This window comes from Ambystoma mexicanum, chromosome 10, assembly GCF_040938575.1.
Source record: "Ambystoma mexicanum isolate Mex_15411 chromosome 10, UKY_AmexF1_1, whole genome shotgun sequence".
NCBI lineage: Eukaryota > Metazoa > Chordata > Amphibia > Caudata > Ambystomatidae > Ambystoma > Ambystoma mexicanum.
In genome coordinates, this window is record NC_090932.1 from 688,413,396 (window position 1) to 688,425,984 (window position 12,589).

At 45.3% G+C, this 12,589-nt stretch overlaps 1 protein-coding gene across 1 annotated transcript in view; it reads right to left on the bottom strand.

The window, feature by feature from the left end:
• Positions 1-12,589, bottom strand: part of RASA2 (RAS p21 protein activator 2) — a 1,321,178-nt gene that overhangs the window by 159,458 nt on the left and 1,149,131 nt on the right. Inside the window, exon 21 of the mRNA XM_069618287.1 lies at positions 404-612. Within this exon, the coding sequence (XP_069474388.1) occupies positions 404-612 (209 nt within the window). The remainder of the gene's footprint in view (positions 1-403; positions 613-12,589) is intronic.

The following is a 12,589-nucleotide window of genomic DNA, read 5'->3' on the forward strand; positions in this document are numbered from 1 at the left end:
GTGCAGTTATTTCCTCTGTTTTGAGGCCACTTCCATGGCCCGCAGCACTGCACAAATAACTTTAATTGCTGCATGCACATCACAGAAATATCCATTTCTATATCAATTGGACCTCGAGCCAAGGCACAAGCGTGTAAGTATGAGGGAAGGGAGGTCATGTTTTATCTGCAAAATAATTAGTTTTAGAAATTCCTACACAAGTTTGGAAAAAATGTTGATCACTATCAGAAAGTATAGATTTCTAGGATAGCTAGAACATGTATAAATAGTGTCTGTTTACTAGAACAATCCATTCCTGTTACAACAAGTTTTGCAGAAACATGGCATTTGAAAAAAGTGCAGCTGGCTGAATATTACCTTCCAGTCTTGAGCATGTAAAGAAATCTACACCTTATCTACTTACGCAGTACATGGTGTGCAGCCCGCTGTGCTCTCCGAAGTGGCCTTGCAGCAATGCCAGCTCCCATTCAGATAAGCCGATGGGTGGTAAACACTCAGTCTCCGTTGATTGCATCGGCTGAGCCTGCTGAGGGATTCGATCCACTCATTTGCCTCTACACAGTTGTTTGCTTGAATATAAAGGGGCTTCTCTGTATGTAATACTTGAAACATCTGTCAAGAAAACATGTTGGTCTGTAAATCCCAGGAAGCAATTTTAGTACACCCCCATTTATCAAAATACACAGAGAATATCGACAAAAATAAATAATACTAGAAATTGTGGGCATTGTGTCAATGTTATGGGAGCGATTCAAACAACTCTCTGTTGACACATAGAAGGAAACTTTAACGAAGTATAGATGCTACTTGCATAGAGAAGGACTATGTATAGCATAAAGTTGATAACCGATGTATGCGGCAGAACCTGATTTCCATTTGGGAAAGGTGTCTTCTCTTTCGACGTTTATGTTTGTCAGTGTCATTGGGGATTCTTGATATAGAGATTCCAGAAATGACAAATTGATAGAACTGCAAAATGAGACTTGCAAAGTTCATTTGCTTAGGTTCTGCTTTTCTTGTTTTGCTTTACTCTTATCAACAAAAACAGCCACTTGATTATGTAATTCATAACATGTATGCTATTAAGGCAACTTTGCCACCCTCCAATCCCACCATTATCCATAATCATAACACTTCACAGCTTTACATGTCAGTGTTACTTGTTGGAGAGAACACTTTAGTTAATGATTTGTTATGATAATGATTTGCTATTTATATAGCTGTCAAGGAGTGGCAGGGGTTCTATAGCAGTCACCCCAATTACCAGCAGAGAGACACTCAGCCTCATCAAAAACACCCTGCTGCAAGAACAGAAGACTCAGCCATTGGGCAAAGTTTACTGTCTTTATTATCTAACAAAATGGCAGGAATCACACTCGAAAAATATGAATTCTCTACAGCTCTCGACGTTCTGAGTGTGTCACCCGGTTTTATCCGGGTGTGATCTCACAAAACCAAGTTCCGTCCATCAAACCTATTGGGCATTCAGATTGGTCCGTTTAGGCAATCTATATACACATTCTATAAGGTTTAGTTCTCCTACTGGGTGGCCATACCTGGTGGTTCCTCCTGGGACCAGCGCTACACTCCACAAAATACTAAGTTGCAGGACCGTATGGAGACTATTGGCTCCTGCAACATATTACACCGTCAAGTGAAAGGTGACTCTGGATTGTGGAGAATGGGTCCTCCCAGCCCTGGGAGCCTGGACGGGTACCAGGCTGAGTGTACCTTCTCAAGACAATGAAAATGGACATGGAGGGCCTGTGTGTTCCCTAATGTTGCCATCTCCGATCACCTAAGCCTGGCAGAGTGCATTCAGTTGTTACTTCGTGAGCAACATTCTTATCTTTCTACCTCTGGTTCGGTGGGGAACAGCTTCTCTCGGTCTACCTTGTTCGAATACGCACTGTCTTGCTCTGCTAGATCACGTGTGTTGAGACCATGAAATGGAGATCTTCTGCCTGCAATTATGAGGATTTTAGCATGAATTTCTTGCAGGTTGCTTATTGTCTTGGTAACCAGGAACTTTCCGTCTCCACTCATCCTTGGCTGGGGTTTGTCGTTCATTTGCCTCTGGCTGTAGCGATTGTGCCAGCCCTTCCATGTGCTTGTAGCCTGTCTCCCTTTCCTTATTCACTTCAGTGGGCCTATAGCTTCCATATATGTCCTTATGGCTTTTCCATGTAAGTGGCAGTCAAGCGTTTGCAAGCTAGTTATACGTATACTTTGGCATCTTGCAGTTGAGCTTTGGCAAAGGGTATAGATATATATGGGATACATTACTCACCGTAATATTATTTCTGATGCTTGTAAAATCTGAGGGACCTACACGTGCGAGGGATCATGAGTACAGTGGACGTCACACTAGAGATAGTATTACTGGCACTCCCTGTCGACGTCCCTTTTCGAGTTTCGAAAACAACAACTGTAATACTCTGCAACTTTCACTAGATGTCAGCCTACGCACAGCATGTGAGCTAAGCAGATTCCACAGCCTCAGAAATAGAGATATGTATGCGTGTCCGTCATCTACCTGCGTGAGTGATAAGCATGTTTTTCATGCCTATGTGCAACAAACTAATGCATGGCTATGTACTTCATGTCTAAGTGCAGCTATGTAGTGATATCAGTGATGATGTCATTGATATTTCGTTTTGCAGTCAGTCAATTTGTTCGATTGATGGCATCTCCACCTCCTCCAGATCATCGATTGGGTATGGTCTGAATGGCTGTCTGAGAGGGTAACATGTCTCACATCAGATGATGGCGATGAAGGGCCTAAAAGTGAGGTGCATCTGTTGTGTCTCTGTCATCGGACTGAGATTCGTGTGGGGTCATGAGGGCCATACCTCCGTCTTCATAGCACTCACGCCTACGCGCTGTACATAGAACATATTTGCATACATTAATCATCCCAATCGAAGTCGGTACTCGGTATACAGTAAATGCTGCACACACAAAAAACAAAAAATTCAATGACTGCATAATATATCATCTACACCTATATTGTATATAACTAACATGCACCATGATCTCCCACTTTAGCTCAAATTCACAAATCTAGCCTAAAGTGGAAGCAGTTTACATAAAGAGGTGAGGGAGTCCCTATACCAGCACCAACACGGCCCATTGACCTGTTCTTGGGTGGATGGCCCACGGGAGACTCAACCACGCTTTAGATCACTGTGCTTTTCACAGAGGAGAAATGTCCATAGGCATATCCGTCTTTGTCCCATCCGAAGGTCCAGCACCGTAATGCTAAGCAAATCTCCTCTGAACAAGAGTACCAACAGCAACCCCAGACACGTTTTTCGGCCTAGTCCGACCTCATCAGTGAGATGGAGCTGTGCCTCTCTGAGTAGAGTGACTCTCAGAACCCCCTTTGCTGTGCATATTAAGTAACTTTGGGTTTCACCCTAAGTTACCAGGGAAATCCAGACGTGCACCCCTTGCTCATTGTTCTTGTAGAGGCACAGCTCCACCTCACTGATGAGGCCCGACTAGGCCGAAACACACGTCTGGGGTTGCTGTTGGTACTCTTGTTCAGAGGAGAATTTCCTAGCATTACAGTGCTGGACTGCCCTTGGGCAAGACAAATACTGATATGCAGGGTTATTTCTCCACTGTGAAAGGGACAGTGAGCTAAAGACTTGGTTGAGACTCTCCCTGGGGCCATCCATCCAAGAACAGGTCATGGGCCGTGTTCGTGCCGGTGGAGGGACTCCCAGAACCCCTTTTAAAGTCAAAGAAGGGCTAGCTCTAAGGTGAGCAATATTTGTACTTCCAACTTGGGTAACCGAGTGTCAACAATGAATTACATTTCTTCACACACCTTGCGCCAAAAATCTTGCATCAATCACCCCTTCTCTCCATCATTGGTCTTATAGACATAATGCCAACACAGTTTACCTAGGCACATATCCTTGGGTGCATTTATATGAATCTTGCCCTGTGTGCCCATCAGTCAGTCTTTGCCATATGGAAGCATACAATCATCCAGGCTTTGTTTTGCAGTTAGCTCAAATCGCAGTGCGGAGGAAGGGAGCTGCTTGGGATGAAGCGAATTAAGATGAGGAAGGCAGCCTCAGTATTCTGTAAGGGTGGAGAAGGAGGAGACAAACAAACAAGTAGCATGATTGTTGGTTTTAACTTTTATTTATCAAAAAATAAAAGAGAAAACCTACGTCTCCCTAAATCTAAGGGCGGTTTCCCTACCTAAACCAAAAATACTAAGGAGGCAGTCAGGATGTCGAAGTTTATCAAGAGTCCCCTATCCTATGTCAAAACCCTGCTTCTGTCCCCTACACTTGTAACTAAACTAAAAGGGTAGCTGATCTTCTTGGTCCAGAAGAATGACTCCCTTCTTCTGGACAGTGGATCGTGGTTCCAATTGTATTTGGGACTTTTACCAAAGGGAAGGACTCCCTTGCCCAGGTCTCAATCCTGTTCCAGGTTATAAAACAAAGTTCCAAGTTGAAAGGTCAACAAGCAGCAAAATTCAACTCAAAATGACAAACGTTTTGATTCTTTGGTGGTATCTTTACCTGAGGGAATGCCTCCCCTCCCTTCTCCAGGTCTCAATCCCTTTTAAGGCACCAACAATGTTCCAAATTAAAGTTCAACTCAAACATCAAATTCCTTATTGCAAATCGTTTCTTCACTATTGGGTTCCTGGAGAATGCCCCTCTTCTGCAGGTGTCTTGCTTCCAGTATTTTCACAATGCAAGGGCAATGACTCCATTCCCCTGGACTTCTCATGCAGACTTTATAGCTCACAATACAAGGGGGAACGATTCCCTTCCCCTGTCTTTTTTCCAGGCTTACTTTGTAACTGACAATGCCATGGGGAATTACTCCCTTCCCCTGGTCTTTTCTCAGGATTGCTTTACAGTTCACAATGTCAGGGGTATGACACCCTTCCCCAGACCCAGGCGTGTCTATGTGGGACACTTAATTTAATGCGTGTCCTGCGCTGATATATGCTCCTACCGCAGGGAATCGACTGGGTGCCCAGTCATCCGATAACATTGGTGATGAAGTTCTATCCACTCTCCCTCCCTCGGTCGACCACAGACCTCATGGTTCCCCAGCATCTTCCCGGGCACACACTGTGTACACTTTTGCTTGGCCGGCAGGGTTTCCGGTCTTCCCTGGTGCCCAAGTCGTCTCAGCTTCCCTTTGGCTCTCGTGGTCGGTTCTCGTGCTGTAGCTGCTTTGCCACGCTGGTCTCTCAGCAGGCATCAGGTCTCCGGCAGACTGCTTGGTTCTCTGCTTGCTCCTGTGGAACCAGACATCAGGTTCTCCAGCCTTCATGTAAGTCCTGCTTCCTTCCTTCCTCTTCGGACGCTGAGTGCTTGGTGCACGCGTCCTGGCCTGAAGCGTCTCTTGTCTGCGCAGTTGCGCTCCCCTTCTCGAAGCTCCTCCAGGGTCAGGCCGACTCTGGGCATTGTCTGTTCTTGCTTTTTAACTTGTCGTTTGGGCGGGCTGTTTCTGAGCGACTAGACCGCTCGCTGTAGTGTCCCACTTTGATCTTCAGGGCTCTGCGCTTCTGGTCTCAATATTAATATTGTTTTTCTCCACTTGGTTTGACAGATTCTTCTTAGAACCAGTCCTTGAGTCTATCTCAAATGGGCAGTCGCTATTTGTCCCCGTCTCAGTACTTCGCACGAAGGGGGTTGGATTTCCTATCTTACACACATACATGGAATTGTGGGGTGATGAAGTGACCAGTGTATGATAGGAGGTTGAGGGAGGGTGTTATGGAGTATGGGAATGCTGCATATCCCTTGGATGGTCGTCCCTGTCCCTAGAGGGGAAGTCTCTCCCCATGAAATCCTCCCGCCGAATACCACCCCCAGAGGGACTATCGGGTAGCGGCCTCACCTCCCTGGTCTCGTGGGAAGCGGCTCCCCTTTGGGGAGAAGTGATGACATCCAAGGATTCGTCACAATTCCTACCTTATCTCACAGGTTTTAATCAGCCCTTAACAACCAGTCTGACCTGGTACTATGTTCTTATGTGTAGTCCCGATAAGTGCTACATATCACCACCATATAGCCACACATTCTCATCCCCGCTTACCCTTAAGTCCGTCTGAGGTGCCCACCTTGGGCTGGTTATGTTTGGGCGACTGTGAAAGGGGGAAGGCCCTGACCCTGTCAAGGAGATAGGGGCCCTCTTAACATGGGGCAGGAAGCCTACTACAGTGTTTGCCAGTGCAAGGGAGTTAGAAGGGCCCCAGTCTCTGTCCCCTCTACATGTAATGGCTACAAGAACTTTTAATCACCCCATACCTGCTGTACCTTGTTTTGGCAATGTTTTCTTTCCTCCATTTCAGGACTGCAGAGCCCTAAAGTTCTTGCGGCGGAGGAGGTGGAGGGAACAAGCAACCCACCTGCGAGACATGCAGCAAAAAACTCTGAGCCTGCGGAACATTAGGCACTGGAGAAAAGGACACTCAAAAGCAACTGAATAGGTACTTTGAAATTGACTATTACAAAACTCGGCAGACCTGCATTTGAAAAGGAGTTCAGGGCTTAAAAGGCACTTTAAATATTTGCACCTGTATGACATGATGGTTAGGAAAGAGTTCTCTTTTAGGCAACTATGTTTCCCCTTTTGTCTTTTACTTTTTAACTGTTTTGGTAACTTTTCTTACAGTGACACAGCATTTTACAATGCAGTGCAGGGCAATACTTTTGTATCACCCTAGACTTTTAAACTGGGGATGTTTGGTTACTTTTTATATGTGCTGGTGGCAGCAGTTACATTTGTACTATTAATACATTTATTTTAGCATGCAAATTCACGATTAACACTCCTGGCTCTAAACGTGCATAGTGTCCTAAAATGGCCATGCCACAAGGTTTTTTGCTTGTCATTTGGCCATATAGTTTCGTAGACTTCTTCCTGCCCTCTCAGGTCAGGAAGTGATACATTGTCCTGGGAAGCTGCTGCTTTCATGGTCATGGGCTAGTGTATGCCATTTGTGTGTGGACCCAGGATATATGGGTGAAGGGGGAGCACAGGGGGTCTCCCCCTGCATATATATGCAGCAAAATGACCCAAACAACAAAAATAAATTCAACCAATTCTCAATTCTCCAACAATCAAACAGATCCGACCAAATCAATCCAAACTGGACTATCTGGTCCCAATCCACAAACTGGTGCCAGCAACTCTGGTGTGCATGCATGAGAAAAACCTGCAGTGGTCCCTGAATGGACCACTGCTGGCTGAGAGTAGTGCAGATCCTTGCTATTGGGGGGCTGAGCTTGATCACTAACCTGAATTTAGGATAGGAAGAGGAGTCCTGCAGCCATTTTAGAAGATCAGAAACAGAGCCAAGTATCCCTGTGTAGCCATCGAGCCGACTGAAGACCTATGGAGGACTTGTGGAGATGACTGGGAACCTTTCCTCCAAATGCTCTGGTGAAGCCCTGTAGAACTACCTAATGTGAGAAGACCCTCGTTGGTGCTACGACCCTGGACTGGTGGGACATCTTCTCGCATTCCTGCAGCTTTGAGCCTTCGGAAGGGTCCCTGGAACACCCGCTGGACTGGCCAGCTCTAATTGGGCTACCACACCAGAAGCGTCGCCATTCAAGTTTTCATCTGAAACTTCGGTGGTTGCCAGCAAGTCCGACAAGTCGCCTTCCTGCGAAGTTTCAGCTTCCCAACCTTAATGGATCCTGTCCTGGAAGACCGTCTATGTTTGCGACTGGAGAAACGCCTGCTGTCACCAATGTGGGAGAATTGTCACTGAAACCAGCTATCCTCTTTTTGGTAGAGTGTCTTGAAGAAGCCTGCATCGATGCCTGCTGCATTTCTTCTTCGGAAAGGGCTGCACTCAGCTCCTGGACACGACCGGAATCTTCCTTGTAACCTCAGCTCCTGGGCTTCTTCTACTGGATCTAACGGCAGGAAAACATACCTCCAGCGACTCCCAGTCGACCTGCCAAGTGACCTGGGAAAATATGAGTAATGCCAGTGATTAGTTGCAATACTTACAGCTGCCCCCATCTCCTCCATTCTAAAAGTTTGCGAAGAACTTTGATTTATTCCATTCTCTCAATCATTAACAGTTTACTTTAAAAGATGTTCTGAACGATAGAAAGAGCACCTTCCTTAAATGTAAAAGCCTCTTCTGGAACATTTTTCACCACCACGGGAACCTTTCCTAACTTTGTCCCCTATCGTAGAGGAACATTTGGGCACAAGGCCCCATTCAAATTAGGGATTGGACTCAAAGTTAGGGCTTCTATTCCTGTGTACTGGTTTTTCTATTTCATGTGTATAAATGATTTGTATGCATTTCTATTAACAAATGCAACCGTATATATTTTAGTGTTGTGTGATAATATTACCTGCTTGATTCATTTTTCTAGTGTTTTTTTGGGCCTATAATAAATATAGTATGTTTGGACTTACACAATTATTCTGCTTAGACAGGTATTTCACTGCATGGACTCATTGTGCACCCCTGACCCCACTCACTTCTCCTGAGACTAAGCCTTGACCACTCTCTACACTTAACCTTGATTAAGTTTTGCTAACCTCTCATAGCTCCCCTGTTCACTGCCCATCAGGTCAGATTTGAGAAATCCATCTTAACACCAAACCCTGGAGAAGAACAGGAGACTGGCCTGTGGAACCTGGTGGATGCTAGAACCAATGGGAGGGGGAGCAGGAGAATAAAAGGGGATGCAGGGAGCAGAGGAGTATGGCTTGTTTGGGTGATGTCAAGGGTGGAGAAGGTGAGCAAAGAATCCAGATGCAGGAAGGATGGTGGAGTGGAGCATGGAAGAGACTTAAGAAGAGCGAGTGCCGTGTGTTAGGTGAGGTATTGATGAGAGAAAGTGGTACTTGGGTTTGAGAGTGCACGTATGGCAAGAAAGTTGAGTGGAATGAAGTGGGAGTGTAGGGCAGTGAGTGAAGCAGAATGAGAAAAATGATATTGGGAGAGTGAAAGGAGGGTGACTGAAAAGGAGGGATGGAGTGTAGAGTGGAAGTGGAGAGTAGTGGGAGGAGAGAGTAGTGAAGGGTAGTGGGAGGTGCAAATACTGGAGTGTATAGAGTACTGAGATTAGTGGGAGGAGAGTAGAGGTAAGAGAGTGGTAGAATGGAGACAGGGAGCAGTAGTGGACAGAAGGCAGGATAACATCGGAAGGACAGAGAAAGGGAGAGAAGGGAGGAGAGTAGAAGAGAAAGCAAGGCAAGAACATAATGGCAAGGAGTGTGAGCAGTAAAGAGCAAATGAGACCTGGGTGATTGGAAAGTACCACTTCCTGATATTCTTCTTGTGGGACCACAGGTTAGGATCCACCTTGGAGACCTTGCCTTTAGGCCCTCACCACTAGAGTGCCAGATCCTAGATAGTAGACATTACTGATCTGTAGTGACCACTTCAGGATTTAGGGATGGCTGGGCTAAGGTGGGGGAGGAGCCCTGGGGAAGACGTGCAGGAGAACATGGTAGCAGTAGCATCTGTAAAGAACTGATTTTTTTCTGCTGCCAATTACCTTTAATTTTGAAGAGTGCAGCATAGCATATTCTACCCCTCTGTTGCCAAGTGTTCTCTTCTCCACTTGGAACTGCTTCCTCATTTGCTGCACAGCCTAAGCGAGGTCTGGATATAAATGCTAGTATAGCAATTAGTTATAATTCACCCTCCTTCTGTGCAGAGAATGGTATCTCGATCCTTATAGTTTAGCATTCTGGCGGTCGTGGAGCCAAGACCCAATGAGCGTACTCAACTTTAAATACGAGCGACAGTTGCCTTGCAGGCAGTGAATTACTTATTCAACAAGTGCTTGACCTTCTTGATCTTCCAGCCATGCATTAGCTTGTTTCTAAGCACTTTCCATCCCTTTTACTTTCATTTCCATATCATCAGACAAACCTTACCGCTGTACAGTATAATCCTCTAGCTAGCCCTGTTGAGGGATTCCAGCCTCTGCTGGAGGAAAACTTCTCTTTTTCTGCAACTGATCAATTTTGTTCAACAGTTCCCCTTTCATCTTCTCAATAGCTTTCAGGAACATAGTTTTCCAGATGTCTTTTAGCAGCAGTCCCGTCCATCAGTCACCACTCTTCCTCCCAGACATTCTTCAGTTCTTTGTCACGGCTAGGAGCAGTCCCTCTGTAAGCTGCAAATTTCTCTATCCACTTTTGACGGTTTTGATGCTTTTTTTCATATTATTTCACTCCACTATGGATGCTACTTTTACTTGACCTCAAAGAGCGGTCAGTTTGGGAAAAGAACATGTTTAAAGGATGTTTGTCTAAGAAGCAGCAAAGCTCTTCCGAACCTACAATTGCAACCTTTAGTGATATGAGTGCTAACCTCATTTCTGAATTTCAAAAACATCACAGAGCTCAAATACGAGGATATCAACTTGTGGAAATTAGGGTGTATAGTGAAGTAAGTAGTTGTTCTGTAACTAGTTAAGTTCCTTAGTCACAGATGTTCCTGGCATTTAGATTAAAGCTACCCCAATGCTAACTAGCCAATTCAACCACAATGTCCCATGAATGTCAAACATCTAAGTATACTTATGTCAATAAGTCAAAAATCTTAGGTGAGACCTAGGTGAGTCCTTTGCCAGTTTTGCTTGCCCTATTGACTCATCAACCTGCCTCATTCTCGAGGGAGTACCCATCCAAGGCTTAACTGGCCATATAGATCTGTGTAATGTGTTTGGAATCCTTACGACTTCCAGGGCAAAGAACTCCAAAAATGTGCCATGTAGTCAGTTCCCCCTGCAAAGTTGGTTGTGTGACTCACAAAACAAAAGAGGTGATGGCTGGAAGGTTTAGAATTAATCTGAACCTCTGGCATTGTTCTGCGCAATCCTCCAGAACATCGTTCTTCACCTGCCAAGCCATTACAAAAGGGGAAAGCACATATGCAAATCAGACTTGGTCCCACCCCAAAAGGGGAAGTCTAGCCCGAACTACTTGGCCACATCCCTTTTGCATGAGACTACAAACATCCCCAGATATGTTTTGGTCTTGTTCTTTGGAGTCCATACAACTTCCAGGGCAGGGTGCTCCAAATGTGCCATGTAGTCAGTTTCCCTGCACAGGTCCCCCTGCTCAGTTGGTTTTGTGCCTCACGGTTGGTGCAGCTAAAGGATGACAGTGCTGCCTCCATTGTTAGGACAGTTTTTCTTAAATCAAACTAAGGGCTTAGTAAAACCATTCAACTGAGAAAGTACAAGACTCCACTTACTATAAGGCTGTACCACCTGAGTCTAGGGTAGAGTAGACAGAGCAGCCAGGCTCACCTTAGGAGGGAGAGAGGGATGTAGAATCAGTACAAGCAAAAAGTTCTGGGGTTGAGGCAGGTCAGGAAGATATATAATTGATAGGAAAATCTTACCTAACAGCCATTTCACCTTTCCCGGAATAAGTCTTGCTCCATGAAAGTCCACCAGAACAGCACAACAAGGATGCGCTTCACGTGCAATCATGGAAAAAGATGCATGGATCTATAAGGTCTTGGCTTTCCTGGAACTCCATGCTCTGAGCTCAGAGTAGCCATGGCTAGAAGTATGAGCAGGCGTCTGGGATTCGCTGCTGAATCTATAGCCTGAATTTTTGCACAAGAAGATCTGAATGTGCGACTATCCCGAAATGGGTGGCTGCAAAAAAACTTCAATTAGCCGGTGTAATTGATTGCACACGCCCCGAGTGGATAGAGAGGAACTCGCATATGGCAGACGGAAGCTCTACTGAACCTGCAAGTAACTTCGAAGTACTGATGGGCTCTCTGTAGGTCCGTCTTATTCACTTAACCAGTGGGGACAACACCAATGCTCCTTCCTTTGAGTTAGCAGGACCAGCTGGGTTACATACATTTCAAACTCCCCCTTCCCTGAATATCACCTGTCAGATTCTACATGGCTCATCTCGTAACTGGTGTACAATCTCCTGAAAGTAATGTTAGGAAAATTAGTATCTGCAACCGACAGCTGCATAAAACACCAATTTACCTTCTTGAAACCACTGGGCCATTACCTGCACCGACAGGCTACCAAAAGTGCAACCCCAGCCACTGAGCTAGCTGCATCGTACCCCATCAGGTTCAACCTTTGGCATCCCACCGTCATCCATGGTCCATTGCAAACATGCTCTGCACCAAGCTGGTGAACAGTGTATTAGATAGCACATTTAACCTGTAATCGTAAGCCTTTCCCCCTCACATTTGACCATATGGCAAGCATTGGACACAAGTAATACAAAATGACATAACCGTGGGACTTCCTCTTGATTTGATCCCAATGACTAATACCGGGTTTTGCCTCTGTTTTAAAAGCCAACTCTTACACTGGACTTAAACCCTGAAAACAAAGTGACTTCAGAAGAAGACGCCACCCTACAAAAACTCCATACCTAAAAGATTTCCATCTGAAATACAGCATTTTTCCTCTGCAGAAGTCCCATATAAATAATGTATTTTTGTTAGATACGTGTAGTGCGCAGAGGGGGCTCCCTTATTATGTGTTCTTGTATGTTATACTATACCTTTTTACCACCATGCTCCTTAACTACGAGTTTAACCTTGGCCTGCTACGCCACACTT